Source organism: Meleagris gallopavo, chromosome 1 (assembly GCF_905368555.1).
Source record: "Meleagris gallopavo chromosome 1, MGAL_WU_HG_1.1, whole genome shotgun sequence".
NCBI classification, from domain to species: Eukaryota; Metazoa; Chordata; class Aves; order Galliformes; family Phasianidae; genus Meleagris; species Meleagris gallopavo.
Window position 1 is genome coordinate 6,059,735 of NC_139404.1, and position 20,434 is coordinate 6,080,168.

The 20,434-nt window shown below is 38.3% G+C and overlaps 1 protein-coding gene across 16 annotated transcripts in view; it reads left to right on the forward strand.

Annotated features, from left to right (window-relative positions):
• The window catches only part of CELF2 (CUGBP Elav-like family member 2), a 370,306-nt gene that overhangs the window by 318,505 nt on the left and 31,367 nt on the right, over positions 1–20,434 (forward strand). For all 16 annotated transcript variants that reach the window (XM_085215689.1, XM_085215679.1, XM_010720047.4 and 13 more), the window contains 3 exons: positions 1,138–1,296; positions 2,724–2,787; positions 12,747–12,881. In XM_085215689.1, the coding sequence (XP_085071815.1) occupies positions 1,138–1,296; positions 2,724–2,787; positions 12,747–12,881 (358 nt within the window). The remainder of the gene's footprint in view (positions 1–1,137; positions 1,297–2,723; positions 2,788–12,746; positions 12,882–20,434) is intronic.

A 20,434-nucleotide genomic window follows, 5' to 3' on the forward strand; every position in this document is an offset into this window, starting at 1 on the left:
ATGGATTGGCAGCTACCATGACTCACAAAATGCCTGAATTAAGAACTGAATCACCGCAGTACATAGTTTGTTCTCTTGATTTGAAAAAATGAAGCCTAAAAAGGTTAAAATATGAAAACATTTGATAGTGGGGATAAAAAGAATAGGGTGAGAGCAACAGAGACATCTTTCACATTCACATGTCTTGTTCTCTCAGTGACTTTGCCCAGGAATACCCAACCTGAGGTCCAAGGGAAATGCTTAGGTCCCTCAACAGCCCACCCAGTCCACAGCTTCTTAAGGATCCCTGAGATGTGTGAGGAGCAGGCTGCAGACCAGATCTTGAGTTCTTTCCTACTGTCTGTTTCCTACAGAGTCTTGCAGCCTTCCCATATCACGTAACAAGAGGCTCATTGAAACAATAGGAAAATAGAATAAAACCTATAAGAGTGGTGTCAATCAGGAATGGGCTGCTCTCACCAGAAGTAGTCAGTTTTGGTCCACATCTTGCCTTTTGTTCACACCTCAAAGGCGCTCAACACAAAGTGTGCCCAGGAGCAAGCTGCAGGTGGGTGAGTTGTCCTCATAGCATAGCCCTTGGTGTTCATCCAAGGTTATTGATATGGAAGGAACCAACGACCCATTGCTGATGGGTGCTGCAGTAAATCCGGTGCTGTCAGGCCTATTTATTTAGGGTAGACAAGACAGCTGCACCGAGCACAGGGAGCCCGTGCGGCAGGGCTGTGTTGGCTGTGTGGTCATTGGCAGCAGGGAGGTTGGACACCTCTCCCTTTGGCGATGCCTTGAAAACAGACTGCAGACAAAGCAACATGTCCATCTCATCAGCTGTGAAGCTTAATTAAAGAGGACTGGTACACTTGCTGTCTCTGGCAGCAGTTTTGATAGCTGGAAGGAAAAGAGAGCCTGAGGAAAGGTGCTTTATAAAAAGAACTAGGGAATCAATAATTTCTCTACAGCCTCTTTTCCTGAGAAGCTGAAAATCTTAGTCCTTGTGGTCCTACACATGTCAATCACAAAGAAAGGAAAGCTATCAGGTCGTGCCATTGCCAATGGCCCTAAGGGATGTGGCTGAGCTCATGGTGCAGGGATGGCACAGTGTGATTTAACACTTCTTTTTCCCGATCTGTCTAACCACAGGGCTGCTCTTCGCCAATCGTGGTGAAGTTTGCTGATACCCAAAAGGACAAAGAGCAGCGGCGTTTGCAGCAGCAGTTGGCACAGCAGATGCAACAGCTCAATACTGCCACTTGGGGAAACCTCACGGGTCTTGGAGGACTCACACCACAATATCTAGCTGTAAGTTCACATCAGAGGTGGTGCACCTATAGCATGCTGTATTTATTTTAGACCCATGAAAATTAGCAATAGTAAACTTTCTTCTGTGGAATGCTAAATTCTGCAGGACATATAGTATGTCTACTTCTACATTAAAAAAAAACTTTGCATGTTTATTGCATGATTTAAAATTAAATAGCAAAGAATAAACATTTCAGTGCATCACCACTGTCCAAGGCAAGCATTTAAAGTTTACTTGTGCTGCAAAATAAAATTTTACTCCATTAGTTTTATTGTTCTTTTGAACATTACATTCTGTTATTCATTGCAGGAATAAAATTTAAGTTATTCCTTAGGGGAAGACAGATAGGCATCTGAACACAACACTGTACAGTCCGTATCTGTATGGTGCAGCTTCTAAACTAGCATGTTGTGGTTCAGTGCTCTAATTTTACATATTTTCATCTGGAAATTACTTTTACTTTAATGCATGGTCCCATCAATGCTAAACACACGTGATTCATACTATCTTTTACAGAAGGGAAGGTGGCAGAGGAAAGCAATTTGTCTCTCATAAATTTAAAATGATATTTTCTTTGATCTATGTGTAAGACGAAAAACAAGTGCCAGCTGCTGCCCCTCATGGAGAAAGCTGAATAACACAGCTGTGTGTCTTAGGTCTTGGATTGCCAAGTCTCCCTTGCAGCATGGCTGGAAGGGTTTTCTGCTTTTTATGGCTCTGGAGCTGCGTGTACAGGTTGGGCAGCTTTTTGATAATTTGGGGAGCTCCTGATGATTCTGAGCTAGACAAATAGATGCGTCCATATCTGTACTGTATATGCATAAGTGTGTAATTTGTATGTATACAATGTGTTGGTATAGTGATATAATGATAAACAGCAATTTACCTGGCAATTAAATATATATATCGGTATTGAGGTAGGCTAATTAATACTGAGGTGGGCTAAATTGCTGTATACAAATACCAGTCTAATGAGTATCTGTGTTGATGCACTGTGTTGATTCATATAGGTAATAAAGAAAAAACTGAATTCAAGAGGGTGGTGGAGAATGGACCGTGATTGACAGAGATGAGTTATAGTAACTACTAGACTACAGAGGGTTGTAATTAGTCACGCTATGTTGGTTTAAATAGATTTAACACCTGGTTGTTAAAAAGAATAAATTGATTAATTGTTTTAAAGCAGCAATGTTATTGAGTTTCCCTTGTGCCTCTGTGTTTCTTAATAGAGATTAGACATTAATATGGATTTACAGCATTGACTCTAGGGATGTTCATTCCAACAATAGACAGAAGCAAGAGACTACATAAATGTAAAGAAAAGCATAAATACTCCAAATGTGAAATGTGATCACTCGTTTTAGTTTTATCTTCATTTGTTACACTAGTGTCAGATAGATTGCTGTTTTGTATTGTTAATTTGCAGCTTCTGCAGCAAGCAACTTCCTCCAGTAACTTGGGTGCCTTCAGCGGCATTCAGCAAATGGCCGGTAAGTTGGAAACCATTTCATTTTATTCCATTTTATTCCAGCTATGTTTTGTATTCTTCAGCTATCAAATTCTGCATCTCTAATAATCACACTGTCGGGCAGGGGGCTGTTGTATATTAAACGTGGCAGATGTACTGGCAGGGGACAGCTTACGATTCAACGTCAATAGAAACAGTTTCTCCCCTCTTTCAAAAACTGAAATTAAACCCAGTGCTTCCAGGTTGAGCAAACAGTTTGTCTTGCATTAGTCACCTGCCATTTGTCCAAAGTAACCAATTGTAAATTGCAGGAGAGCTCTTGGTCCCTGCAGCTGTATCCTTCCCTATGAAAAGTGTCAGTAAAGCAACAGCAGGATTACGTTCCCATTTCCAGCGAGATTTCTGTGATCTGAAAAATCAAATTAATGGCAGTCTTCAAACATTTTAATAATAGGTGGTGAGTAAAAGTATTCTGACCTTTTTAATGAAACCCAAGATTACAGGCCTACCTTCAGTATGGATTTTCAGGCTCCTTTTATAATGATGGAAAATTAACTGGGTGCCTTTTTGACTTTGGAACCCTAGTTGACAAAATTACACAACAGAAGCTTTTATGTAAAAATATAATCTTTAGTCTGAGGGGAAAAAAAAAAAAAAAGAGAGAGAAAGAAATAAAAGAGGAAAAAAAATCAAAGTCTGAACATATTTGAAAGCCAGCTCGTTGGAGGGTTTCTTAGTAATGAGCTGCGTGCCAGTAGTAACTGATGTGTAGTGATTAGCAAAAGGTCGCTCCCACTGTGTGACCTACCATGCTGATACCCTAACTTAACATGATGCTGGAGAAGGCAGCATGTGCAGTAAATCAGAGCACAGATGCACATTATGCCCGCCGCGAGAGACTGTTAAAAAGCTTTTTTTTTTTCTTGTTAGAAGGGAAAAAAAAAAAAAGGGAAGCACAAAACCCCCAAATTGCTGCATTAGTTTGTTTTAATCATGAACCCACTGAATCAGTAGCGTACAACATTGTGCTTGCTTCATCATCACGAAACAAAGACTAAAATATTCACAACTCTTTCTGAACATCATTTTCTCACTCTTCTTCTAATCCTCGTCTTTTGCTTCTTCTGATTCGGCTTTGAATGAATCCTGAAATACTTTAACAAGTACAGATCTACCACACAGCATTGCTGTACCCCATAGGTATTCTTTGCTCAATCGTTACATTATGCCATTATTGCAGTGACATCAGAGACTAATGCGAACCTGCTGTCTGACAATATAAATTGGCCTACAGATGACAATATCTCTGAATTATTCTCTCTTCCTCAGACCTGCTGGCAGTGCTTGCTGGTTCTATTATGTTACACTTGCAATCTAGCATTTTTTTTTTCATCTAAAAATGTATCTTAATATGATAAACAGAACAGAGCAATTCAGTAACAGTTTTATACTTGGCAGTTTTGGAAGTGGCTTTGAGCTCAGAGATTGTGTTTAATGTTTTCATATTTGGTTAAGACTGCGAAATGAAAGAATTGAGACACTGAAGAAAAATAATGCAATCTCTATTACATTATGTGCACCTTGGAAGTTTTCTGTTGCCTTTTTCTCCCAGGTAGTGTAGATTCAGCTTTGACTCAAACTGTGTCAAAACTAGAAATTTTAGTCAAGTAACTTTAGAATGGGCTCTCAATCCAGGATTTATTCTCTGAAAGTCGTATGGTCTTGAGGCTAATAAAGAAGTTGTAGAAGCATATCACTTTTACTTGAGGGATGTACCTTCTCGACTAAAGATTAGATTGCTAATGTGCTCAGATATGGGATGATTTAATGACTGACTGCCTCTCCTGCAAAACAATTTTAACTTTATATTCATTATAAAAACTGCTCTAAATTTACTTCTTTCTTTCCCCAAAACATGTAACTTTTAAACCTTACTGCTGAAGATCAAATTAAAGATATTACACTTTCTCTCCAAGCTATAGCTCCACCAATAAGCACAAAAGACTAAACGTTATTTCACTGCTAGGACCAAGAGTTCATGTCCTCTTCTTGGAAATCAAAAATTATCCAGGACTTTATCTTCAGTGCTATGTTACTTCAGTGTTGTGCACTCAGTATTAAAGACTCAGATGGTGTGTTTTATAGAAGGAATAGAAAATGCTCCAGTGTCTCCAGCAAGGTCTCGCCTGCTGAAGCTATTCCTGAATGTTTGTTCTCACAGCCCACAAAGCAGCATAAAGGCCCAGAGTTTTTTAACTTAAGCTATTTGCATTCATTTTGCAAAAAAAATGAATCCAATATGTATTTTTCACATTGTGTATGCCTTGCTTATTAATAGAATTTTTCAAGTTGAAGACTAAAGTCTACACATGACTGAGTAAGATGCTAAGAAGATAGGTTATTGATGCTTGCATGTTCTTTGAGCTAAAAAATGTGCTTACAGTCAAATATTTGTTCTGGTTCTTGTGCTGAATTTAATGGTGAAGGTTAGGCATTCCTCAGGATAAGTAAAGACAGAATCTGCATGCTTGAGTAGTTCTGCACGCCAGAATTTATTCAAGCACGTGCAGTGCGTTTGAGGGGCCAGACTTTTGTCTTTGAAGTCAGTGAGTGTGCTTACCACTCTATCCAGGCACTAAAAGTTTGATCAAAAGCCACAGAAGCTGTGGAATTCTCACTCTTACTTATGTGTCAGGTCTCTAGTGCCTCTTGAGTGCAGAAGTCCCGACGAAGTCGCAGTTTGCTAAGGTGGGATGCTTAATGTAGCTGCTCCCTCATCCAAAATTAAGGACCTCCAGATCTGCAAGTATTAACTTGTACTGCTAAAGCTCACGTCTTCTCTGAGCTACACAGAAGTTACACAGCACGCACTCTATACATGTGTATAAATATACATGTAAAGAAATATTTCCTCAGGAATAGTATTTCTTAAATACAAGCAATTTTCTTTGCAAGCAGAGCCTCAAAGTAGTTAAATTAATTTTTATGCTTTTATGATTTATATCTTTGGTTTTATTGGAAGGGATGTTTGCATAGGCATTTTTAGTTGAAGGCAACTGGAGCTTGTTTAAAAGACAGGGAGCTGATCCAAAGAAAAATGAGGCTTTGTCTCAAGAACTCAATAGCATACAAACATTAAACAAGCAAAACATCAGCTCCAAAAGTGAATCCTGTTCTTGCTGTAGCAGCCCATTGGCACCACTGTGTGTTCTCTGTTTCCTTTGCCCTGTGTCCATAAATTATTTGTGATGTCCAAGTAAATCATGATACTGGCCTCATTAAAATTTGTGATGTTTGAATTTGAAAGGCAACAAGCAGCAGGTTGCCATTTAGCTTCCCAAGCCTTAAGGTTCCACACTCAATTCCCCAGCTTAGAAGTTCTCATTTTTATTGAAAAATGAGATTTTCATGAAATCATTTTATTTCAGGAGCCAAACCAAAGAAAACAGTTCAATATGTCAAGATTGGTAAAAATAAATAAATAAATAAATAAAGATTGGGAGAGTTGGCATTGTTGCCTTGACTATTATAATAATCCCCCAGTCTTGATTACAGGAGCTAACCCTACCTTGCCAAACTCTGCTTTATCACTCTTTGTAAAACATGTAAGCACATACCATCACTGAGTGTATATTTTATAGTGAGTACTTCCTTGCTTTTCTCCCCTCCTCCAATATCTGCTAATGCTAATTTAAAGACAGTGTTTTCCCTCACATACTTGCGAGCTTCAATGTCTAGCCTTTGCTTTGTCTTTGGGGAAGGCTAATAATGTGGATGAATTTCATTATATTATTTGATTGGCTTATTTTAGAAAGACAATGCAAGCTGCATTAAGCACTAGCAAGCTTTCAAGAAAAAAAAAAAGATTCCTTCTTCAAATATACACAAATTGCATGGAAGGCATAGTTCAAAGGTGATGGACGTCGCTTGAATGTTCGTATTAAATTTGGCTGGCATTGAATTGCATCCAAAAACCAGCAGTTTTTTAAGTGAACCTGCCTGTGTAAGAAGAACCTGGGAAATACTACACAGACAGTGTAAACACAGAGGTTTTTATATTCTACTGGATTACTGTAGAAAATTTGAATGCCCCCAAATTATATTATCTATGAAGATTTTCTATCATCTATTAATGCTCTGGCTGGAATAAACATTTTCTTATGCAGAAGTATTTCACATGTATATGACCATTCAGAGCACATAAATATGTGCGGAGCTCATTAAAAGCACAAAGGAATTCTCTTAATTTCAGTAGACAGCCAGTGTGTTTTGCTTTCTGAAGTCATGCAGGAGAAGAATCCATGCTTTTGGCTTTTCAGACCCCTAAATCCTCTACAGCTGGGGCTTTTTATACTTTCTCGATGTATGTTCTTTTGTTTCAAGTGCATTCCAAACACTCTCACAGTTTTGTTGCATTTTGGGATGAACTTCTGGCCCGTTCTGAGCCCTTTTCAATTCATTTCACCCTTCTTTTGCAACCCAAGCCAGATTTCCTCCTGTTGCAGAGTCTGTAGGAGCAGATGGGTGAGAGAAACTCTGTGAGATTCTGCTTTCTGAATATTTCCCTCTAATTGTTGTATTGGCTCAGTGGATCTGGAGGGACCAGTTGGAAGCCAAGGGCCATCTGCACAAAAGCTCTATACTTCTGCATTGGCCCAAGGATCCTTTATATCCTCTGACTCGTTGATGGCTTCTTTCCAGCAGAGCCATACTGAAGGAGGACTTCTGCTATGACCTCTTTAGGGATATCACATTAAAAGTAAAGGTCAGCAAGAAACTCCTTCCAGCTCAAGGGAGATAGCTGTTTCTTAAAGATAACTACTAGTTTTGAAAATGTTGACCTCAGGGACTGAAACATTGAGCATTTGTAACACTAATTCCATTGAAAGTCCTTAATTTAACCCCTACAATTTGCATTTTTTTTGAAGATAAGAAATTAAGCAATTTAATTTAGCATTCTTGGAGAACCAGATTTTGAAGGAAGTGTGGCTCTTGCCAATCCACACGTAGCTCCTTATTATGGGAGAAGGAGAAGCACCTTGAGAGGAGAACCAAGGCTCCGCAGCTTACGAGATGTGCTCATTCAGATAGTGAAAGTGTGTGATGTGGAGTTTGGCCAAGTCTGGATACAAGATCTGTAAATCTGGCTGGGCTTTTAAGAAACAACAGAAGGAGGGAGAGAGGCTTTTGATTCCCTTGGCCTCTCTGAGATTGGAAGTCATCTCACTGACCTGCAGCAGCTTGGAAATTGGGCATCCAGACTCCCTGTAATGTCAGTGGAGAGGATTCATTCCTAGGCAACAAGTCATTTTACCACGTTAGTCTTACCTCCTTTAATTCAATGAATTTTAGGACCGCTCTCTCCCTTGACTGTAAAAAAAGCCTGGGTAATTTTAATTCTCGTGAAGTTAGATCAGATGGATCTCTCCGACTAAGACTGGGAAATTTTCAATTGAAAAAAGCACATTTCATGCCAGGAATGCATTAAGAGATTGTATAACTTGGAAATGGACTGAAATCCTGTGCAAGTCAACTGATGGTTCTAACTTTCAGTCGGATTTCAGCATGTATTCTTAAATAACATGATTACCAAGGTAGAATCCAATATGGACTTAAAAGTTGTTTTAGGGGCTTTCCTAAGTCAAACAGTAAGTAGTCAGGATACCTTAAGCACTTCTGAGATAAGCAGCTTTTCTAAAGGTAGGCACACCGTATATATGATTTAATGGAGGTAACAGTCTCCTGTCCCTTTCAATTCTTTAAATATTGCTGGAGTAACATTGCACTTTCAGACTCAGCCTGAAAAGACTTTCCCCCAGTTTCTAACGTAAGCATCCAGAATGGCCGGTATCAGTGCCAGGAAATGGATGCTTTTTGGCCTAGAAATGATTAACGTATTTTACCTTAATCCACAGTTTTTAATCTGCAGTCAGAATATAATTCAGAAGGAATAAATCCTTATAATCAGGATGGATACAGTTTCCAAAGAAAGATAGGCAACAGCAGAGGTCTAGCTATTGGAAACTGCTTATGAGTGATTCAGATGCAACTCTGATTATCACCACTGATTTTGAAATTCTCTGTGCATATCTTGTCACTAAAATGTGGTCAGTGCTTTATCAGCATTTGTTCAGCAAGCAAATTAAGCTATTTCCTAATATGATTTTACTATGATATTTGGAAACCCAGATCTGAAGAGATCTCGGAAGACTTCAGGAATGGTTTGTGATTCTGCTGCCTCCTCTACAAACAATCAATAATTTCAAATTTACAGATATCACAGGAGAAAAGCTGTGGTGACTGAAACGAGGCAAATTGCCTCATTGTATGAAAGTTTGTGTCAGAGGCAGAGCAAGGAGTTGTAGAATATAAATCTCGTGCTCTCAAATTTCCCCATGTTTTCACAGAACTGCATCTGTGACTGTGCAGCACTACAGAAATTTCCTGCGAATGTGCTAATAGGCCTTATGAGAATGTTCTATCACCATCCATCTGTCACTTTTTAACAGGCCTGATTGGCAAGCACTTGTAACAACTGACATCTGTTCTTGCTTATTGATATGTAGATTTATGGTAATTGCTGTGAACAATAAGACACAAAATTACCTAAGGTGAACATTAAATTAAATTTTCATGCCCCTATCCTTATAAATAATTTTTTAAAAAATCTTAAGTTTCAAGCAAGGCATACCGTGCATCTGTTTTGTACATAATTTAATTGTTTTTTTAATCTGCCAAATAGCAAAATGAAAGTTGAATTTCCTTGCAATTTTGATTATTTGCCAAGCTAATAGCACATTGGTAAATACATGTTATTAAAAATGGAATCAAACTGTATTGTGATTCTGTTGTGTTGTTTTTTTATCATCTCACTTTAATTCCCAACATTGTCTCTATCATGAAGATCAAGAGTTATTCCTTGCCCAGAAATGTTTTTTCCCTACAGGGGGACTTCCATTTTTCATGTGTAACTCTGCCTGTGAGGCTGCTCTTCAGCGTTAAGCAATTTGCATTTCTTCAGAGAGAGGTGCATTTGCTGAGTGAGCAGCACTTTCAAATGAGAACGATTTACTCATTTTCAGTCCAGCTCCATTGCGGGATTTGGGACTGTTTTAAAAAAGTTGCAGGATGTGAAATGTGTGAAGACAGTGTGTGAAAAAGGAGAGAATGACCGAGCAGATTAGTCCCACAGAACTATACCTTGGCTGAAGTTCAATTGAATCAAAATCCCCATTTGAAAGAAAAGTACATTTTGGATTTGGAACTTGAGAGTATTTGGTTTCCCTTCTCCAATTTTGTCCTAGCAAGTGGGATATTGACGCACTTGTCAAGTTGATGGGCAAAGCCAATGAAGGGAAAGATGATAAACTGCCTAGGGAACATAAAACTGTAATGACAAGAGTTATTTCTTTTGAAAGTTGGAGCAAAATGAATCCTAAAGAGGTTGTGTATCAAATGATAAACTGGCTGATACAAGCAGCTATGGGGCAGGCTGGGTGACCGCATGTGCCCCAAGCCTCTGCTGACAGCCACTCTGGGGCACTCAGTGCAGTGGGTCTCTTTGGGCTCCTTCTCATGATTGCAGCAGGCAGGTTGGTTGTTTTTTTTCCTAAAGGCACTGTAGCTGACACCCCATAACATCTGCAGAGCTGGTTGGTGGCCAGTGTCTTTTAGTCACCTCTGTGCTCAAACAGACTGGGTGGGGAAACAACTCCATCACTGCCTCACTTGTTTATTAATCTCCTTTTGGCAGAGAAACTCTTTCTTCAATTTGACAGATCCCTCTTGTCCTTGCATGGGAAATGTCCCACTATCAAATAATGCTTTTCATGATGATGCAATGCTGGTGTTAGTTTTGCATCCATACAGGCACGACAGTGACACACAGGGCCCAAGAGAGCTGCTGTTTCTTCCACTGCCTGTTGACCTTGTTTTGCCACTTCCTTGAGTGCTGTACAATGTATGAACATTGCCTTCCAGCTCCCATCCTTCTGTGCTCACACTCTTTGCTGCTACAGCTTTCTTCAGCTTTGCATGCATGCACAAAGCCTTCTATATGAAATGCAATAAAGAAAGCAGTATTAAATTGCTTGTAAATCTATTTACTTCCAAACTGATGTTTAGAGAAAGGTACACACATTTTCCAGAAGCATGTGGGATTTGGTTTGAGGAAGCTCCTGTACTGTTCTGTGTGATTTGCTCACTATTATTTCATCCTGCTATATGTACTGTTTAAAAAGTTGGAAGTGGAAACCTCACTGCAGAAGAAATATAAGCTGATTATGACTGATCCTACTGATGAATTACTTACCAAAGGGTGATAGAAATCCATGCTGCCATGTCAAAGAGCCAACCCACTGCTTTATCAAATGTCCATTACAGTGTGGCGTGAAAAAGGGGCTCTGTGAAGATGTACAATGTCTGCTGGACATTTTTGGCTGTATTACTTATATTTCTTATAAAAGGGGAAAGTAGAAGGTACCTGAAGACCAAATTCACAAAAAAAAAAAGCCTCTCTATTTCATTTTTTCCTTCTCAAACATGCTTATAAAGTCTTATGTTTGAACTCCTTTTTTTCTTCTTCTTCTCCAAGTTGATATGAGGTTCACCTGGTATGAGAAAGTGTGCACAAAGAAGTAATATCTCTGTCTTGTTAGACAAGCTAACGTTCAAAAAAAAAAAAAAAGAAATGAAAAAAATGAGTTTTCAGGCACTTGAGCTCTTCTCTGAATGTTCCCCAAAACTCAGGTAGTCTTCTCAGCTCTGTCATTTGATCTAAAAGAAAGTATTACTCTTCATATAAGCTTCATAACTAATATTATGGTTTATGGTCTATTTTATGGTCTATGTCTGCTTTGTCAATTCTACCAAGGGCTCAAACGTGGAGATCTCTCATGTCCAAACCAACTTGGTAAACTCATACTGCCATCCAAAACATCTCTTCCATGCCAATATGCTGGCATTCAGCCTCATGATCACCTCTTTGGACAGTTGTATCTTATCCATAGGATTCTGAGAAGGATCCAATCTGATTAATATTAGCACCTAACTTGTATCTGTGTTATAGTCTCATACTGAAACAGTCCTCTCTAGAATAAGGGCCTAAGTACTTGGCATAGTCCAATCTAAAAGAAAGGTGCCTTAAAAGAGACTTCCAATTGCTCTGATTTAAGTCAAATGATTGCCATTTGCTGTTCCTTGATCATCTTTTTTTCCTTTTCACATAATTTGTATTTATTGTTTGTCCTTTGTAACTCACCATCTAAGTTAAATCCTTTGCTGTTTAAACGAATGCATTTCTTGAAGATCTTCATTGAAATGCAGGTGTATCTCCCCCATATCTTCTGAAATAATGAAGTAACAGCTGACTGAGTACTCTTGTTATCACAATATAGAGCTTATGGTCTGAAAGTCTCCGCTTCAGTGATGGTTCTTTGATCAGTCTGATACTAATTTGATGCTTTTAATACTTACCTGGTTTTAGAAATGAACTATCCAAAGGAAAATCAGTACAACTATTGGCTACTGCACAGAGCAGTCTTAGTAGATACATTCAGATGGGACACGGGAAACAAATTATGTTCATCCTAATTATATGACCCTATATTGAATGTGTTTTAAATGTTAAGTTATCTTCATTACACCCCCTGTTGTGTCAGGAAATAGTATTGCTCCTGGGATTCACACAGAGTTTAAATGACTTCTAATTCCACTCTTCCCTTATCGAAGTGACACCAACCAGATTTAATTTTCCTAACTGTAGGCTGGTGCCATTGCCATATTCTCTGACTATGAAGGCAGAAAGGTAAGAGATGCTATCTGGGGGCTTTAAGTGGCTCCCAGATTATAACTGTTCTGGGAGTAAAAGGAACTGAATCTCATGGCAAGATACACCCACTGAAAATAGTTTATTGGTTTTTTGGGTTTTGTTGGGTTTTTTTTATGGCACCTTTTAATTAATTCTATTGCTTCTCCACACAGGCATGAACGCTTTACAATTACAGAATTTGGCAACTTTAGCAGCTGCAGCAGCCGCCGCCCAAACCTCAGCTACTACCACCAATGCAAATCCTCTCTCCACAACGACTGGTGCTCTGGGAGCCCTCACAAGTCCGGGTAAGAGCAGAATGCTTGCTTTCAAAATGCAAAAATGAGAGCAAATAGAAAGAAAATATTTAAAACTGATACCATGCTGTGGCTAAGTTCTGTGCTTGTGTAAGTTCTGGAAACCCTTTTAATAACTGAATACATTTTTGTTGCTGTTATTTTTAAGAAAATAACTTATTTTTCAAGCTGTCCAATATGGACTTGTTCTCCATTGCAGACACATTTCAGGGGTCGTCAAAGCCTAACAGACCCATCTTGCAAAGCTTTACATCAAGTTTACAAATGAATGAGAATTTAAGCTAATTTTAACTTTTCAGAAAGAATTCAAAACATGAGCTAATCCTTCCCGTCCTTCAGAAAGATTAAACAAGGTGGTACTTCTTAATCCCCAGGAGACAAATCTTTGACTCTAAGCCCATCATGCACTTTTTTCTTCACCCATCATAAATTTTTATGCAGTCCTTCTCTCCTTTTTTCCTTCTCTTTTCCTTGCTGTAGCCTCTATGAAGCTGTCTTGTGGTCCTAACTGGGAATCAGAATTGATATCAGGTGCTTAAGGAGTGCACAGCCACAATCTGACTTAATTACCCAAAACTGTATGGGGGAAATAAGGGGTAGGCTAAGAGACAGTGGTGCCTCCATTACCATCATGTAGACTTTCATCCATGAACTTCCCATGTCTGCAAAGCCTTTGATACTGAGGTAACACAGATCAAGAGTTCAGTAACACTTCAGCATCTCTGGAGTCCATGGAGAGAGATGTTGATTCAGTGTAGTTATACCGGGTTTACAGTGAAGTAGCTGAGTGAAAATCTGGCCGCTTATGTAAAGATAAAGGCTGTAGGGTGTAATTATTTGCATCATGAAGTGTGTTTATTGCTGTTCTAAAGAACATTCATATTATTTTAGACACCGCTGAAGAACATTTGTGTTTAATCTTGTTTAAGTGTGTATTTATTCCCCATGAAAAAGTAATTCATGGCAGACGGTTTGAGCACATCAGTAAGGAAAACAGCCTTCACTGCACAATAAAACTGGGATCAAATGTGGTGCCGGGTGTTAAAGCTGGACAACACTTACCATTATACTACAGTTTTATTGTTCGTTTGGGGGAGAGGTTAAATGGAAGGCAGCTTGACTGAATGGTAAGTTTCTGTAGCCTTTTGCTGTTTCTTATGTGAGCCTCATCTTGACCTAAAAATAATCAGTCACAACAGCCTTGAGAAGTAAATTAGGGAAAAATGGTTTGATTTTGCTGATTTTTTGTATTTATTTATTTTTTTTTTTTTAAGTCTGAGCTTACTCTTGTCTCCATCCTGGAGCTGGATCTTAATGCATTGCAGAAGGGTAGCCTGAGTGTCTGTGCTTCTGCTCCACTGTCTTCATGTCACCTATTTAGAGAAATGTTGCATTTCCTGCATGCTGTGTACTATATCTGCAGTTTAGATGTTAAATGTCTGGGTAGCCTGTCCTCCCAAAGCATACTCAGCATCTCTTGAGCTACACTCACTAGACCTCTTAAAACAACTAAACATACTGCATAGCAGTGCAGATGGTCTAGAAGTGAACTTTCCTATCCAGTTCCAGTTTCCAGTTGTGGGGCATGAGAATCTCAGGCAGCAGCATGCTTCTGTTGTGGTATTTGCCTTATCGTGTTAGCACAGGACCCAAATTCACATTTCAGGTCCACATTTTCCTATCTCCCTCTCTAACACAATCTCCCTATCCAGCCTGGCTAAGTTGCTGGTCCCTCCTAACCCAGGCTCCTGAATGCCTGGATGAATGAGTCACTTTAGCCAATGTCCAAGCCTACAGAAGATTAGGAAGATGCTTTGGCTGGGAAGGTACTTTTTCAAGATAAGAGTTCTTGGGGTGCCATCTTAGAGCAAGTAGCAGGGTTTTCGGAAGAGATTAATTATTCTGGCTCACAATTTAAAGGTATGATATTTTCAAAAAATCCAGGACATTTAACCTCTGAAATGGTGTATTCTGAATGACAGTTGCTTCTTACAGTCAGTCTTCTGGACAGGTTGGCATACCAAAGAGAAAATCCATATTTTGTAGCTTCCTTAACTTGTTTCTATTGCACAACCAGCCTAAAAACAGTCCCTGATAAAATGTCTTTCAGTTTGAGCTTTCTTGCCTGGTTCCACATTCTCTACCCTATTAAGTATTTTTTAAACCTAAACAATATCTTCAATGGTTCTTCTCTGCTCTGTATGAAATGAATTTAGTTCAATAAAGCTTGTCAGAGTAGCTCAAAGTATTTCCATTAGAATTTGAAATATGTTGGCAGAAAACATTTAAATGTGCCTCTCAGAGTGTGAATGTTTAGAGGCCTTGAGGATATTTTTTTGTTCTAGTTTTCTTTTAATAGAACACTTCAGTTTGTTGTGTTTCATAAGTGTAAATTATTTTGTCTGATTTCAAAGCCTGCACAAAGCCCAGTAAGAAATGTTTGTGCCTCTCCAGATAATGCATTAAATTAATATTTCTCAGTTCGGAAAACTACCCAAATTTAGGAGAGTGTAAAGGTACATGCTTAAATTGAATTATTTCCTTGATGCTGTTAAAGCCAAAATCTTACTGTGAACAGGAATGGACTTGAGCACGTACTTCTATAATGCCTTAAACTGTACCAGCCACATCATAAATCACATCCACATTTTTACCCTTATGTAACTGTATCCCTCCTGAAGATCTCTCTTCAATGTGTCTTCGACCAAAACCTGGAATCACAGAATCATATAATAGCCTGTGTTGGAAGGGACTCATAAGGATCATTGAGTCCAACATGTAGCCCCACACAGGACCAACCATGCTCTTATTTTGTCCTTTGTCTGTGTCTGTCATAAGAATCCCAGATTGTTGTTACTTCTGTTCAAATTCATCTTGCAAATTCATTCTGTTCAAATTCATCTAGATAAAATTAGCAAACTTCAATGCATCAGACTGTTAACAATGGAGGTCAGACCAATGTTGATGCATTGGCAACACAGAAAAACAGGCCAGGAGGTGAGAAACCGGCATGATATCTGATGTTTGAGCATGTCAAGTTCTGCTGCTGATTTCTAATTGCAACGTGCTCACAAGAAAAATATTCACTGTGATTCAGTAGTGATTGTTCAATTTGTAAAAAACTCTTTCTTCAAGATTCACATGTTTCCAAGCAAATTCCAATGATCTTTCTCTCATATGTGCTGTATACTTACTAAAAAGCTTTGACCGCCACAGAGTCTAAGGACAGTCATTCTCCTTCATGTACTAAATACTTTCTCTTAAGCTTGAAACACTATTCATTCAGAAAGAACAGAGACAATGCAATCCCCCAAACTATTAATTTTTTTATAATTGTAAATTTATAATTTCAATTTTGCATACCCATGGAAGTCTCTCCCTACAGCATTGTTAGAAATGATTTTTTAAAAGCCTTTGCTTAAAAAAACATAAAAGATTAAGCTTTCATTTTAGTAAAAATCCCCTTAGGCAATAAATAGGTTCTTTTGTCTCTTGGCCCTGGAAAAAAAATTAAAATGGTTTAAATTGCCCATGGTTAAAGCAACTGTTTCTTGCAATTATCAGATGTTAGTGAATAAAAATGAAAATGAAATCATGAAAGAATGAAAACCAGGTAAATGCATATTATGTCTTTCATGAGTTTCTCATGGGTCTTTTGAAGACTCATTTAATCATCTTCCTTGTCTTTTATTTTGATATGATAATTGTTTCTTTTATTTACTTTAATCACCTCTATTTGGTTAATTAATTCTTCAATTTCTTTTCATTTCACTCACTTACTTAGAATATGTTCTTGTTTTAAAGGCAAGTGCCTGCAGTATTTCTTAATGTAACGGCATGGCCTTGGGGTAACTTCTACCCAGTTCTGTAGAGCCATGGATGTTTTCTGAGCCAGTTTGTCTCAACTTTCCCCTTGCTTCTTCCCAGAAGTTTGCATTTCTCGTTATATCAACAAGGAGGTTGGAGGAACTATGTCAGGTATACTGGCACTTAATTTGGGCAGGACAAATCTCAGCTGAGTGCTAGGGACTGTGACCTGTTCTCCAGAGAATATCCTTGCCATATCCTGCAGAAATTCTGACTAGCACAAAGCCCACAGAAAGGCTGTTCCTGCCAAGGTGGACATATGAATTTAGATCAGTGTATCTCCCTCCAACATCTGACATTCACTTTGCTTTACATGACCCATTACCCTAATTTTCACAAGGATAATGTTTGGGTTCTTTTTGTGGCTTTCATGAGTAGTACAATCTTGGTACTGTAAAAAATTTCCTGCTATCTTTTTGTAAACTACTATTAAGCAACAGCAGAAACATAACTGCACTCTGAAAAGGAAGAATATGGAAGTTGGGTTTCTGATGCCAACTTATTTTTTCATCTTATAACTAACTTTCCGCCACTGCATAGATTTTTACTGTTGAATGTCATAGCATGAAAGACACAAAATCACAGAGTTTTGAAGGATCTCTACCCAGATTCTCTGCTCCAGGCTCCTGCTCAAACCAGAGCCACATAGAGCAGGTCAATTTTGTTTCTTAAAATTCTTACATAACTGTTTTTCAGTTGCCAGTAGGGAAGCTCTTCTATGTGCAAGTGAAGAGACAAAACATCTAATTATAAATCCAAATTTATCTGCATAAACATAGTAGCTTAGTGGGTTGTAATAGGGGGACGGTTGGACTAGATGATCTTATAGGTCCTTTCCAACCTTGCGATTCTATGATTCTGTGATACTCGGTATAACTTCTGAGCTGTGCAAGAATTGCTAAACCAGAAGCTAATTCAGTTGCAGACTTAGGAGCCTTGATTTTCACGATTATTTGATTCTCTAAACTATTATTTATTCACACCACTGAACTAGCTATTCATGCTTCAGTAACAGAACTCTTCAGGTTTATCTGCTGCGTAAACCTAAAAGGAAATCTGTGCAAAAAACACTGTCAGTGTAGAAAGACAGACTTTTTTCTTTAACAACCTCTTAAAATCAAGCCCAGCTTTTGCCATGTTCTGTCAGAATTCACCTTTTAAGCCTTATGTTGAAAAAAGCCCTCCTCACATAAAAAATGTAAAAATACTCATTTTCAGATAGATGCTGACACTGAAGTATTATTGCCTCCCCCCTAAGGAAGGAACTCTGTGAAGTATAGAATAAACTGAAAAAAGAGAAGAAAAAAATATTACCATTATTGTCTGTCCTGGAAGAATTACTTCAACTTTTCCCCCTGCTAAAAGCGGAGAATTATAACTCACAGTTAAAATCTGCGGTTCGTTATTTTTTCTACCCCCTAATATGGCATAAAGATTGTCTTTGTTAGTTGAAGGTATTCATGTTGTGAACACAATTGTTGAAATGTTAGCGATTTTATGGAATGTACAAGGTGCTTCAGCTGAGAAGCAGTGGAGAGTGTTCAAATAATCATTCTTAGAAGATTCTCTTTTTGTTCACTTCAGTACAATACATTTTTCTCCAATCAGCAGTGCAAGGCTGCCGCCACGACGTTTTGTTAGAGGCCAGTATACCCACTGAGATAGCTGTGATTTGCTTCCAGGATGATCCAAAAATAACCCTGCCAGTAGGTGTGTAGGAAGGTCTGACAGTTTGCTGAAGACTGAATTGGACTAGATGTTTCATGTTGGAAGAGATCGGTTTAAAATGCAGAATGGCACTCTTTATACTGGAGTACAAATTGATTATTTTTGCACCATCTTATGTGGAATTAATGCAGGTTCCATTGTTACAAAAACATTTAAACTGAGCTTTGTTTGATTTGAAGTACATAGGAAACTTAGCTCTCATAATGTTAATTGTTGCTAGGATAAAAAAACAGTTGCTAAATATAACATGTATCTTAAATAAAGGTTTACGTATACCATTTGCCTACCAAATGGATGCCTCAGGTGAATGGCTGCTTAAACATCCCAAATACATGATTTTCAATGTTACATTTAAATGGAGTTTTATTATTAGTACCATTATCTTAGTGCTCTGAAAGAGAGCAGTCCAAGTCTTAACTCTGATCTCAGCACCATTTTTTTTTTTCCACAAATTACGTATTTGCAAGGAAGCTAGGGAAGAAAATGTTGCCTTGGCATGCCGACCACCCAGCGCCCATCGCTTAACTACATAGTTCAGGAAGATTGCTGTCTGTAATGGAGAGGGTATATCACCAAACTGTTGTGTGTGAACCAGCCCTACCTACTTTCTGTTAAGTATTGAGTCTGTGCTTGAGCTTCTAAACAAACGGATGATTGTGACTGCTCTTAGTGCTCAGAGATGATGATGCTCCTTGCAGAGATATACTGGTGCTAAGTCCATCTGCTAATTAAGTCACCCCTAAGTACTGATCCAAGCATGTGTATTAGAGCCAAAACTAGGGAAATGGGCATGAATTTTTGACCTATAGTTGTATTTTTAATGATGTTTCAAAACATATAAATTGCCTAAAGAGTGTGAATTGTGTCCAAAATATCCCAGAGCCTCAGTGTAGTAAAAGGAGAGAAGGATGATTAATTCTCATGGAGCATCCCTGCATCAGCAATGTCTCTCCCTGTCTCCTCATTTGGAACAATGAACCTGACGGATGCAGGTGGCAGCAGGCTTGTGATTGATTAATCAGAATGACCTGTTCACATATTTGTCCTGTAAAATGTATCAGGTCATTGTATATTCTCCTGGCAAACAGATTTCTAAGCAGGAGTATGTTAATTCAGCCTAAGGGATCTTAAGGAAGTTTACTTATTAAATGGCTGGGTTTTGAGTGGACAGAACCTTCAGTGAAGAAGTGTGAGGCTGCTGGACAACTTCAGGAGGAGACAATTTTGAAAAGCACCTTGACTCTTTTTTAAAATAAACATCAGTATTTTAGGAATTTAGGGCACAGAAAGATATCTGTCTTTTTACTTAAACTGCATGATCTCCAGAGTTGAAGGATAGAAACACATGCATATTTTTCAGCGAATAATTCTGCTGGTTAATTCTTCAGAGTTGTTTTTAGGAAACCGTGTACAGTACTAAACCGTGGATTAGCAGGATCTAATTCAACAGAAGACATGTTTGTTTTTTAAACATTAGTACATTATCATACTCCTAAAGTATTAAATCCATTGCCTAAGCACCTTTTTGGATTTACTTTGCTTGCAGTATACAAATAACACTTTGTAATACATTATATTTTGAAAGTGTCTCTCTTCCCAACTCTTAATCTTTATTTCAGGCCACAAGAATCCCACTTTGTAAAAAAAAGCCTGTTTTTCTCCTTTCATTAGAAGTATTATTTCAAGCTTATTCAGGGCTATTTTCTAATAAAGAAATACAATACTATCAACTTGGCTACACAGGTAGATGTGTGAGCTTATATGCTGTATATCTTACAAGAAGTCCAAGCCAAGAAAAAGTTGGAGTTCATAGAATTCAGGAAACAAATCCAAATCTAAGCAAAACTCATGCAATCAGAGGAGCTTTCAAATATCTAACATTTACTACTGCCAGCATTGCTCCTGCAATCCTAGCAAATTAAGCATATGTCCAAGCTACTCATGGCCTG